This window comes from Pempheris klunzingeri, chromosome 16 (assembly GCF_042242105.1).
Source record: "Pempheris klunzingeri isolate RE-2024b chromosome 16, fPemKlu1.hap1, whole genome shotgun sequence".
NCBI classification, from domain to species: domain Eukaryota; kingdom Metazoa; phylum Chordata; class Actinopteri; order Acropomatiformes; family Pempheridae; genus Pempheris; species Pempheris klunzingeri.
This window is the reverse complement of record NC_092027.1, coordinates 22,089,465-22,102,925: the sequence shown is the minus strand read 5'-3', so window position 1 is coordinate 22,102,925 and position 13,461 is coordinate 22,089,465. Positions and strand designations below refer to the sequence as shown.

General features: G+C 42.8%; 1 protein-coding gene across 1 annotated transcript in view; it reads right to left on the bottom strand.

Moving 5' to 3' along the window:
- Nucleotides 1-13,151, bottom strand: part of col22a1 (collagen, type XXII, alpha 1) — a 46,554-nt gene extending 33,403 nt beyond the window's left edge. Inside the window, exons 1-7 of the mRNA XM_070847087.1 lie at nt 13,061-13,151; nt 12,398-12,964; nt 7,945-8,025; nt 2,082-2,193; nt 1,447-1,570; nt 820-1,095; nt 614-694 (exon numbers count right to left, since the gene is read on the bottom strand). Of these exons, the coding sequence (XP_070703188.1) occupies nt 614-694; nt 820-1,095; nt 1,447-1,570; nt 2,082-2,193; nt 7,945-8,025; nt 12,398-12,964; nt 13,061-13,151 (1,332 nt within the window). The remainder of the gene's footprint in view (nt 1-613; nt 695-819; nt 1,096-1,446; nt 1,571-2,081; nt 2,194-7,944; nt 8,026-12,397; nt 12,965-13,060) is intronic.
- Between the last annotated feature and the right edge of the window lie 310 nt (nt 13,152-13,461).

The window sequence follows — 13,461 nt, the reverse complement described above, 5'->3', positions numbered from 1 at the left end:
AAAACAAAATGCAAAAAAATAAATGGCTTTACAGGAAATCGTATGCAGTTAGTACACGTTGGTTAACAATAGTGGGTGTTGGAAGGTTGGAAGCTCATTTAGGAACCTTCAAATGTAAGACTGGTGATTTATCTGATTTATCTGCTATTGTGACTGGGAACTCCTATTTTTTTTTTTTCACTCATACATCTACTTTTGTTTGTCAGCTAACCACCACTGCTTTGTTGGTGGCCATGTGATTAGCTCTGTAGTAGAAGCCTGTAATAAGATTCAGCTGCTTTACTAAATTATCTTGGTGGTATTTTAGCCACAGTAGGTAACAAAGCCAAAAACTGATAGTTCATGTTAACCTAGAGTGTGTTTTCAGCTAAAAATGTGCGTGTTTTAAATTAGAAAGTGGCTGACGTTAAAGACAGAACAGAGCAGCATGTTAAAGTAACCTGCAATTAGACACAAATCTACAAATCTGACTGTAACTCTTGTTTTAAAGAGGTCCAGTCATGATTCTCTCTTTTGTCATTTACATGATTATAATTATTTGTATATCTGTTGACAGGCAAACTTTAATGAATCTCTATGGTGGAGCCAGACGTGGCGGGAGGTTTATACTCACAGGTCCGTTGGGTAGATCACAGCAGGTTTCCATCTCCGCATGCTTGGAATCACAGTAAATCATCATCCTCTGGAGGTCAAACTGCGTGGACACAGGCAGACAATTGATGAACAGATCAACCTCCAGAAAAAAGAAAACCTGGCTCGCACACATTACAATGTCTAATATTCTATTTAACATTACTACACATGCAGGTAAAGACCCACATCGATTGGCACACTGTCATACAGCCTCTTCCCAATCACAGTCTTCCCCTGGATATCGATGTCCTCCCTGTCTTCAATGGGCAGAGTCTGGATGTGTCTGCAGTCCAGGTACAGAGACACAGACTTGGCCTCCACACTGAGGCCGATCTTGTGCCAGCTGCGGTCAAACAGGTTGTCAACTTCCGGGTTCTTGAACACAGCTCTGACAGCGTCCTTTGTCAGTCCGACAGCGTTGTACTCCACCGCCTTGTTCTCACCGTCGAGGCGGATGGACACCTGACGAGTCAGAGGCGGGATAACGTTAACGACAGGAGCTCAAGATCAGTTCGATGTGTGCAAAGTCAAGATAGAGAGAAATACAGAGGAAGTCCAGTTTTCTGTGGCGGCAAATCATGAAAGTATATAATCAAGCCAATTTGAGGCACAAAGTTTAGAAATTTTTCTTTTTTTATTTCAGATGTGTTAGGAAAAAGAGAGACCTGCTTTAAGATGAAAAATATTACAGTCAGTCATGACCAGTTGTCTGAACTTTTTATCTGGTTTGAAACTATTTCCATGACCTTATAAATGACCAAATCCAGACACACAGAAGTCACATTTATTACCGTTTACATTTGGCTGACCCACCTGTGGGATCCCATATTTGTCAAAAACCTGCCAGAGGTACCAATCTTCACGCCTTGAGGTTTTCCTGAATTTGAATGTCGTCACAAAGGCGTACTCATCGGGCAACCCTTGAGGAAACACATCCCTGCAGAATAAACACACATTGTTAATGCTGAGATAAACGCACAGCTGCAGTGACCACAGTACAGTTTACACACTGAACACAGTGTTTAGGTTTCTCCTAGTGTGAACCTGAGTGTTGCATACATATTATATATTCTAACATGCACTGATGCAATGACAAATTCTCTTGGAGTCTGAGGTGAATTAAACTATCGTGTTAATAAAAGAACTGATGAAAAATGTAATGTTGTGCTATTTGTTTTCACATTTACAATAATCAGATCGTGTTAGATTTCTGTTTGACCTTTTATTTCATTTTAATGCAAATTTTATGTCATCCACATCTAAATGTTTTGCTTTGTGACCAATCTCATGTCTGCACCGTCAATATCAAGCTACAGCCAGAAGCCGGTTAGCTTAGCTTAGCATAAAGACTGGAAATAAGGGGAAACAGCCTACCTGGCTACCTGTATCAGCATCAAATCTCCTGACGCGCAGTGTTTTGTTTGCAGTATAGTAGGATGGTCACTTACTCTGTTTGCTGTACAATGGGCATGGTGCCAAGGCGAACATAAGAACTTGGGCCATCATCATCTCTGGTTCCCAGGATATCCCTCACGTTGAAGTAGTCCATCAGGTCGAACCCTGCAGCAACATAGTAAAATAGCCCAGCTGGACTCATGACAGTCTTTGGCACGCACATAAAAACGTACACAGGGCTCTTGAGTTATGGTTTTGTCACATTTCTCAGGGTATAATGGGGTTTAACTGGGTCAGTCCCACCACACCCTGCAGCCACTGTTTTGTGGCTTTTTGGAGAAACATTTAAAATCCCAGTATTACCGAAGAGCTGGAAAATTTGTTAGAGTTGCTGCCAGAGGAAAAAACGAGTTGCCATCTCTGGTAAGGTCGTGTGAGTCTGAGAGTGTGTGCACGTGTGTGTACGTTGCCCTGCAGCGTGTGACTTGAAGTGGTGTAGCCGCAGACCACATTTAGGTGGTTAGGAAAGGACACTCCCTTGTCCAACAAACAAGTGCTGTAGCTATGGCAATGCCAGCGGGACAGGAGCTTGAACAGCCCTCATGCTGCCACTTTGTCCAGCAGATCTGACTGAAAGCCGGCGGTCATGTTGTGCGGGCCGAGAGCAGACTGTGCCATTAGTGAGCCGACAGGACGAGGACAGCCTCAGCATATTCCTGCATGGCCTTAGTAATGCAGCAAAATCTATTAGACGTGAGGCTTCCGGTGGGAATATTAACAGCAGGGCACTAATCTCACCGAGAGGAGAGCTGAGCATTAAGGTGGTAATGTGAGAGTCTGGCAAAAGCTTAGGATGATATTAGAAATAGCCTGGAAACAGGTGGTAAGACACAGAAGGCTGCCCCTGTGCCATTAGTGACAGAGTAAAAAATAACAGTAAAAACAAGAACCATCATAACACACTGAGGACCTGAGGGGATCAGCCATCCGCCATTTTACTTTGTCTATTAGTAAAAGGCCACCAAGTGTGTCAAGGCCACAGATCACTGCGCAGTCACTCACCTCAGAGTGGTTTTCTAAATGAATAAGACCTTTTTTGATGGGAGGGGGTGGGTGGCATTCCTTTACACTTCCATTCATTTTTGTTATTCATTCCCTTGCAGTTTTTACATTTTACATTTACATTTACCTCTACTGGTCAGTAGGTGGGGCTGTCTCTGCTTTGGCTTAAATACACGACAACTGGTTTGACTTGAGTGCTTTTGTTCATCAGTTCAGACTCATTGTGGAAAATAAGTAGAGTTTTACAGCTTCTGTGCTTATTGGTCAGACAGCTTCACACACAAAGAGCTGCCAAGCTTAAATCCTGGACTAAACTAACTGTGTTTGTCGAACTTGGATGAAAATTAGAGATTAATGCTGAACTTTGACTTTCAATGTTTGTGTCTTTTTAAACAAAGGTGACGTAACTTTTACTTATATGTCATGTTGTATTTACGTGCGTCAGCAGCATAGCTTTAACACCACATGTCAACTTTGTGGCACGACACTACACTAAGCATAGAAACTATATTGTCGGTCAGGATAAGGAGCAGTCAGACCCATGATTGTATCTGCAGTCTTTAGGCCTCCCCATGTTTAAAACCAAGGCCTCACTCATACTCACATGCAGCTGACATTGAAATATAAAGTCTGATGTTCATTCATACAGTGACCAGTGATAGTAATTTAGTAAGTAAAAAGATGAAGCAGCTGATCTTTTCTACTGCTCGGCTCTGATCTTTTGAGCAGTGGCGATGCTCTCCAAAGGGGATGTTTTGCTGCTTATCAGTCTTGCTGAAAAGCTGCTCGAGGAAGCCATGCAGCTGTGAGTTTCACTGGCCACGACTCTCTCTGTCACCACGCTTTGCATCCTGCACACTCGCTCACCGCGGCCGTTTCTGTGGCTGTTTGCGGGCCATCTCAGCGCAGAGCTGTAATTTGGACTGGCAGAGGATAGCGTATAATCAGCCCCCCCAAAAAAAAGTTATTTTGGAACAGCCAGAAACGACCAATGGGGTGATCTGCGGGAAAAGCCAGATGAGTTCACTGACTGGGAAAGGCAAAGGCATACACACAGCGTTCTTTTGATCAGAGCAGATGGCAGCGTCTGTGCAGCAGATAGTGAGCGCAGAGCCGCAAAGACACTCCGCAGCCTCCTGTGTGTGCGCTCAGTACCCCGAGGGGTCAGACTAGACAGCCCATGATAAATACAAGTCTGACTCAAACCACAAGTCTCTTGGCTGTCAAATCACAATCAGGGGCAAATAGTCCTGACATTTCTCACATAGAATCACACTCTCTCTGCGCCACCGTAGACAGCACTTGTTGTGTACCTCCAAGTGAGAGCCTACAGGAGCTGCTGGTGCAGTGACGATAAATACTGTTTGTCACGTACTCGTCTCTGTATGTAGAGAAAATGTGCTTAGCCACAATCTGAAAAAAACTCCTTCATGTCTTAAAGCTAGGCCACAGTTACAGACTGACTGCATTTTGGAAAACCCCGGACATCTTTGTCATGTCAGGGAGCTCCAGACCTCAAACCGCTGTGATAACATTTTGCCCCAAGTGGGGCCCAATGCAGGTTTGGGCACTTGGATCTGATTATGACACAACTGTCTGTGCCACAGGTAGGGACTAAAAATGATACTCTCTCACTCACTATGCCAACTTCTAAAGTAAAATGAAAACTACAGTTTCTGGGACTCTGGGAAATGTTACTTTATAGAAATCCATCTCTAAACTAGTCTTATGCCATGACAAGGATCTCAAATTATTCTAGTGACTTATAGCTATTACAGAGCACCTTTTTCTCTCTGGTGCTGGTAGCTAAATTGAAAAAAAGCATATAAATGAATGCACGGCACAGTATATTTACGGTGTGTTCCACAATAAGTTTGCCACTGGTTAGCAAAAAAAGGATTTTCTCATATAATCTTCCATCAGAAGAGTGGATTTTGGATATGAATTAGAAAGACAAACGAAGCACAGCCCAAAAGGGTTTATTCCAATTAGAGTGCTTCCAGTGCATCTGACAAAGTGGGACATCTGCTTAAGAAAACATCAGCGGTTTCAGTGATTTATCCAAAGTTTGCTCTAATTCCTCTGCGGTTTAGAGGAAAAGCATAACCACATAATTAGCACTTGCCCAATGGAGAGGATCTGATAATATGTCTCGCCAGTGGGAAGTGATGCTGTCAGCTATGATCAGGAGCCCACACTCCTCTGCTGTGCACCGCTAAATCACTCACGACTGGATGCTCTTTAACTCTGCCCAAAAAGTCACTTAAACATGTGAATGTATCAGTGTTTGATATCAAACGTGAAGCTTTCTCTTCATAACAGAGAAATAAGTTAGTGCAAAATGTTACAATGACATTAAACATCTTGATAAACATCTGTACTTCAGTATGATTTAGAACTTGAATTTGTATTTTACTGGAGAATTTCCAGGATGTTTTACAATCAATATTGTAGGTGTGGGCATCCTCTAGTGGCCGTTGTGATATGATGAGACCAAATTGTCAGGTGACTTAGTATAAAGTGGCTGTAAAGTCCCTGTGGGGTGAACGGACGGCTCAGACACACCAGGAGATTTCTGTTCAAGTCCTGTGTGAATTATCCAAACGTATGGAATTTACATCACATGTGCTATCGTAACATTTTACACAACTTATTTCACATAAGTAACGTAGCTTGAGTTCCTAAATGTTACCGAGTAAGTTCTGGTGCCTACAACCGTATCAAACTGTGAGTATTTCACAACATTAACTTGCGTCACATACTGTATCTATCTTAAGTTATGTGCTTGCATGTGGCTGAAGATGCTCATATATGTTGTTTTGGTACGAGGATGTGTTGCTGCTATAAATCAATACCCTGCAACATTCCAGAAGGAAATATTGTAACTTAAACTGCACCAGTTTAAACACACAACAACAACAACAACAACAACTTAGCTGTGACATAATGGATGCAGATTAGCTGTACAGTAACTTGTGGGGACCCCTGGAATAATGTATCACCACTGTAGTTGAACTGAGGGTCACTGTCATCCAGCTCTGATTGGTTGGAAACTTGGAATGACATTTATTTATTTTTGCATTCTATTATTTTTGGGCTCGGTGGTTCGCACAGCAGCCTTTTGGCACAAAGTTCTCCACAGACAGACTGAATCTGCAGCCTGTCTGGGGTTTGCACATTATGTCTGCATGGATTTCCTCCAGGTGCTCTGGTTTCCTCTCTTAGGCCCAAAAACATGCACATTAGATGAACTGGAAACGCTCAATTGGCCGTATGAGTGAACATGCTTGTTTTAGTTGTCAGCCCTGGGATGGACTGTAGCCACCTGTCTAGAGTGTGCCCTGCCTGTCACTCAGTGCATGCTGGGATAGAATCCCCCCCACGAACCATAATGCATGGATCGTTTGATTTGTGGATGAATGTTAAGTATATTTCAAAAGTTTCTCATTTAAATGCACACTTCCATGAAATACTGATGCTCAAAGAAATGAATTTGCCTCATTTTAAGTGAGTTTTAGTTATTCAAGGTGGCTGAATTGCTGTTTTATAGAGACCTTTAGAGCCTGACAAGAACATATTCCGTTGATTTCGTACAAAAGAACTGTATGCTGGCACAAAAGAGTCCATCAGAACTAAAATCCACATATCAGAAATTTCCTATCAAAAATCTGCATTGATGTCCCTTATTATTACTATCAGGTGTCAATCTGCCAGCCAAATGTGTTAACCTTCTAAAACGCTCTGACATCTCTTTCCATGAAGTTCACCATATAGCAGGAGTCCAAGCAGGCATGCCTGGGCATCTGTTTTTTCTCTCAGTGTGATGGATGTGGGTGGGAGACACAGACAGGAACTCAGATCCCCCAAAGACGCTCTTATAACAACATCCTACCTTTCTGGGATAACAGCTATTCAAGAGCTCTGAGAAGCCTTTAACACGGCAGCTTGGAATATGTGTAATATAAACATCAAATGATGGAGGACTAGAAATGTGCTTCACTCAGTGGGCGACTAATTCAGTGTTTTCCCTCCATGAGACGATAGTTTGACATTTTGGAAAGTCATGTCTTTGTAGTAAATATGAAGCTTCCACCAATAACCTGTAAATTTAGCTTAGCATAAAGACTGGGAGCAGGGGGAAACACCTAGCTTGTTTATATATATATGTAATAAAATTATAAGTTAATAAGCTTTTCTCGGCAACAAAGCAGAAATGCCCATTTCCAAAAATGTCAAACTCTTCCTTTAACTAGAAATCATGTTTACTTCACATTTTCACTAACCTTTAAATACACGTTGCCACGACATTGGCACAGATGAATGTGACTTGATATTCAGTGTGACTGATAATACGACAAGTTTAGTTAGTCTGCTAATTGATTTTCACACCATAAGGAAATGGCGGGGAACCAACGGCTGCCTGGAACTGCAGAGAAAATGCATTCACATTTCTACATTTCTGCAGCACAGCAACTTGGTTTTCCAAAATGCTTAGACGAGGGATTTCAAGTGGGAAAATTCAAGCCTGACAACATTTTTCAACATTTATTCTGCAGGCATGTAAATATTTTATAGCGGCAGCAAAAAATGACGGAAAGTGATTGTGACTGAGAAGCGGCGCTTTCCATTTCATGGCCGAAACCAATTCAGTTTCAGATAGAAAAAGAGGGAACCGTGAGTGAAAGCATTTGGATATAGAAAATATGTCTTTGTTTTCTCTTGATGTCCAAAAGGCTGAACGTGGGAGTGTAGGAAATGCTTTTGAAAAATAAAATAAAGTGTTGACTTTGGGGTTTGACGTGCGTCGCCAGCTTTGCTTGTTGCCGTTTTCGAAAAGCAGCACTTTGCACATACCTGGAACCTCTTCAAGACCATAACTGGTGCTGTTGGACTTGAACCGATCAGGTTGAATCTTCATGTTTGGACACAGGACATCTGAGGGGAAAGAACAAAAGCTCAGTCAGACACACTGTAAATCAGGATACGGTGATCTTTTGGGAACACGGGGCAGGCAAAGAGAACTGGTCTAACATTTTTACTGGTCAGCTTCTACCTTCCCGCTGGAAACCTAATCATGTGTTTTTGTTTTCCTTACGAGAAGCAGGAACTTTATGGGGAGTCAGACGAAAGACGTGTGAAGTGTTGGATTGTTTTAGGAAATGGCTGATCTAATTTAAAAGCATCCTCTGATATGTGATCACCGTGATCTCCTGTCTGACGTCTGGGGAGTAGTGTGTGGGTGTGTGGGGGGGGGCAGTACCGGTCTTATATTTCAACACACACATATTTCAGTGATGGTGGTGACAGTGAGAAAGGCAACACCGTCAGGTTAAGTTTTTATTGGCAGGAGGGGTATTTTTCTATTTGTGTTAAGATCCTACTCACTACTGAAGAATACAGATATCAAACTGTTCAGTTTATCAGATGTAAACATTGGCTTAGAAATTAGGTTATTTAAAGGGTCAGTCCACCTAATAATACGAAAAACAGCAAAAAATACTTTGTTACTTTGAGGGGGAGAGTTTCATTTATGGTTCTCACAGCATTGGGAATTAAAAAAAAAAATGGAACGTCTTCTCGTGAGTTTCACAGACCTGAATGGAACTGTTTTCTAGCCAGAAGGGAGGAAGATGGGAAGTCAGGTGACGTGGTAAGAGTGAGTGTGTCTGTGTAGGAATGAGGCTGGGGCAAATACGTGGGTCAAACACAGGACTTTTGTCAGTGAGACTTTTGTCATTCACGTCACATAGATAATGACTTCTCATTTAAATTAAATCACATACAGAACTTCACCTCCATAACTAACACACTTATTGTAAATAATCCTAAAGTTTGAGGATTCAGAAACATTTAAAAAATACAAGATCTTATGGCATTTAAAATGAAGAATAATTTTTATTTAAGATTCTGCACCAATTCTAGCAATGAAATTTAGGCAAACTAATGGCAACAATCAACTGAACTCCTTTGAACAGAAGGGGAAGTAGACCAGATCCACCTGAGTGTGAATGCTGGATGCAGGAATGTGCAGAATCTTAAATATTTCTTCTTCGTTTTATGTCATAACGTCTTGTGTTTGCAGATGGTTTTTGAATCATCAAGCTTTCTGAATGTTTCCTGGTTTACATGAAAATATTACAGATTGTCTATGTTGGCAGGTTCGAAGGTTCGAATCTGCAGGCCAGCAGGAATGCGTTGTGCAGTCTGAGCTCGGGGGATCTTTCTGTGTGGAGTTCTCTCCGGGCACTCCGGCTTCCTCCCACAGTCCAAAGACATGCAGGTTAATTGGTGGCTCTAAATTGCCCGTAGATGTGAGTGTGAGTGGTTCTCTGTCTCTCTGTGACTGGCTGGTGACCAGTCCAGTGTGCACTCCGCCGCTCGCCCAATGTCAGCTGGGATTGGCTCCAGCCCCCTGAGACCCTAAAGGATAAGCAGTGTAGCTAATGGATGGATGGATTTTCAGTGTTGGCTCACGCTTTTGGAGCCCAGGTTATGTTTGGGAGTCACTGGAACCTTTTTATAAGCTAAACTGAGATGGTGAACATTATACCTGTCACATCAGCATGTTAGTGTTGTGGTAATGAGCACGCTGATGTTGTGCCTTACGGAGCTGCTAGCATGGTTATAGACTCCCAGTCCTGTTTAAATGTAATTTTTTGAATGTTGTGAGAATAACAAATGAAATTCCCCATTGCATTGAAATGTGTAAGAAATCTCAGTCTGATATCACAAAACCTGGACAAAAAACATCCATCTTTGTCATCTAGGGCACCCTTTCCAGCTGTATTTAGGCTTACATGTAAAAATACATGTAACTTATCAAACTAAATTAGATAGCAGGGCTGCAAAATAGAAGCATGCTCCATCCTCACTAACTAATGAGGATGCATTTGCACAGTTCTATCAATACAAATCTGGACTCATCAATGTTTGAGAATCACTTTGATCCGTCCCCTGCATTCATTTCACAACTTACAAGGTGAACATGATGAAAAGCTCCCCAACCATCACACGTGGCAAGATACATCGCTGTACTGCTGATTAGGTGTGACAGTAAACCAGGGTCTTGTCAACAGTCTGTACACAATCTGTTCAGAGGAACTTCTCATTAATCCTAATATAGTCCAACAAATCCATCTGTGTCCTGACTGTCAGGCCTAAATATTATCTGCGGTCACAGATGTGTCACAGTGAGACACTCCAGCTTCCCTAATAGATCAAGTATCTGCCAAACATCTACTATCAAGCTCTGCAATTTTCTTAAATCACAGCTATAAAAACCATCACGCCGGAGCGGCTTTTAACCTTTGTGGCGTTCGTTATGGGGACGGCTCTGTTGACATGGCTTGTTTTTCTGTTCCACGCTGAGCCCAGAGCTTGCCTAATTGGAAAATCCAAGCAGCTAATTTAACTGTCAGCATTTGCAAACATTTTAGTAATTTTACAAGTGGTGTTATCTCCATTTCACATGGTTGATTTCTAATTTCAGCTGTAGAGTTTGTCCTTGTTTGTGTCTGGCGGTGAAGTTAAAGGAGTCTTTTTTTTTTTTCTTCTTCATTCTACAAGCCCCTTTTAAGAGTGATAATTGAAGATCTCAGACTTATATTGTTTATAAAGTCGGAGAGTCTGCCAAAAATTACCATTCTGTGAATGAATGGAAGTGCGTCACTCCTTTTTTTTAAAGAAGTTGTTGTTGCACAGCCCTGAGACATGCTCGATAGCTGAGCTACTCCCTGCCCTTGTGGCCCTAAAGCTATAATTTAAGAATCCGGCTGTGAGTTAAAATGGAAGCAATGTCAAACCTGCCTTTGAAAATGAATGTCTCGTAGTATCAGCAGAAAGCTTGACACATTGCACACATTTTTTTTGTGCAGGCGGAGACTGATAAATTTTTAATTCTCACTATTACCCGTGTTACCTGTCATCATTATGCCTGCTGAATTTTTTAAACACACTGTAGGTGCTAGACAAGAGCTTTGATATTACAGCTCTCTGTCACTGCGGCCGTGTCAGGTCAAGTGTGTGATCTTACAGGTGGGCGAGTGAGGCCACACATGCTCTAATGAATCGGGGCGGCACATAATAAGCAGTGTCCATTTTAAACATATAGATTAAAAGGTGAAAACATTTGACATGGACACTGGAGCGGCTGCACTCGACCCACTTGAAACATTAGAGCTATAATTTTCTGGGTGAAAATAACTTGCAGTCCTCAGTGAGCCGGTTGTACTGACCACTGATATACTTAGAGACATGGTGATTTTAGAGATTACAGAAAGAAAACAGTGGAACTGTCTAAATGTAGCCTTTGGTTAGTACTACGGAGCATTATATACAGCATGTTTTAAGATATAACCTGCATTACTGGCTGACAGATTGAAAATCTATGGAGTCAAGGAGCAAGGCCAAAGGTCAGTGGCTTCAAAATGAGCCTCCATGCTGTCCTTGCAGCAGAATCACCCTGCAACATGATACGCCCTCAAAAAAGAATAAAGGGGTTTTAGAGTCTGAATCAGTACCTTCCTTAGTGCGGTCTCTACTTTTGCCTCGTCAAACTTGACAACGTAGAGCCAGGTTAAAGTGAGAGTTGAGAGTTTGTCATTGCTCATCTGTGCGTTAAACCATGTAATCATGTCATTTCCGTTTTTGTATTTACTGTTTGCGGCTAAGACTCGTGGCATCCTTTTCTTTCCTGTCTGGCTAATTTTAGGCAGGAATTTCAAGCGTTGGAGTGCAAAGCATCCATCTTCTCTATGGGAGCAGATACTCCTCCACTTCTCTGTGCTGCTGCCGGACAACGTGGAGCTGTTGCTTTATTTTTTAAGCCTATTTTACCTCATTCGTTTGGCCGTGTTAGCAAATCTCTAAGCCTGTGTGCTCTGCGTTGAAAGATTTTCTCAGCACACTAGTGGAAAAACCATTGAGGTTAGTTTAAGACAGGCTTTCCAGTGCTAAACACCTCTGCACCAAAGCAGCAGTCAAAAAGGCAGCTACGCCACAGAAATGTCTTGGTTAGAAAACTGTCATTTACAAGCCAATTTCTGCAACAGCCCCCTCACACGCTTCATCTCCAGTCAAAGACAGGCCACGATAGTGCTGTATGCATGTGTAGCAGCTCCCTGTGGTAGGGGTGGGGTTTTGTGGTTAGGGCCTTTCCTCCCTATAGCGGTTTAAGGTTAAAATAAGAGTCTAATTTGATTAAGTGCACGTTCGGGGTGAGGCAGGATCTTCAAAGCGAGGCTTCAAACGGAAGCCATGTGGCATGCAGTGTGTGATGTGTTGGCAGTGAGCCTAGTGGCAGACTTACTTTCACACAGCCTCCTCCTCAGCCTGCCCCTGATCTTGTCAATGGCATTAAAGTCCGTCACATGGAAGACGTGGGCATTCTTTGGCTCGGCTGCAATCTCCTCCAGCTCCACCTTCAGCGCCTCCCCGATGCCCACAGCAAACATCCTGATGCCGGCTTTGGCAGCCGCCTTAGAGGGCTCCAGAACATAATCCTGGCTTCGGCCATCAGTGAGAAGGATGGCCACCTTCTGAATGCCTCTGGCTGCGGGCCTGGCTCCGTTCCGCTCCGTGAAAATGTTGGTGGTGGTGTAGCTGATAGCATCCCCGGTCATTGTATTTCCCCCCAGGTAGCGTATGTTACGGGCAGCTCGCTTCACATCCTCCAAGGTCCTGTGTTTTCCCAGGTTGAACTCAGTGGTGGGTCTGTCACTGTAGCGAACCACGGCGACTCTTGTCTTGTCAGGTGCCACATCGAAAGACTCTACAAGGTTGGCCACCCATTGCCTGATCTTCTCGAAGTTCTCTTTTCCCACACTGGATGAGGTGTCCAGGATGAAAGTCAGGTCATAGTGGACATTTTTACATCCTGCCATAGGTAAATACAGGAGGACAGAGTCACATGCAGTCAATATAGGCTCTACAATTGGTGTTACATCGGAATATTCTATCTAAATGGTCTTACCAGCCCTCTGTGCTTCCACTCTCTCACTGGAAAGAGTCAAGGCCAGGATGACCAAGACCAGGGTGATCCTAAATCCCAGTCGTAATTCCATCTCAGCCTTGCTTTGGGTCTGTTTTGTTTAGCTTATTACCACCATCAAGCTGTCCAGTCTGTGGAAAGGTCAGTGGAAATATCAGCAATTCACCACCACACGTATTCTAGCAAACACTGCAGTCAGTAGGTCCACTGTGTAAATGTACAACTGAACTATAAGACGTTTTAGAATCTGAATTCTGTTTGCAGAGTTGTCCCTTGGCAAATGTGATTTGCATTAATTTCTCTCCAGCAGTGAAACCAAAGTGAGTGAAGCACTTCCTGTAGTGCAGGGAGATTGCTGTAAAAAAGCAGGCCCCCTGCCGTGG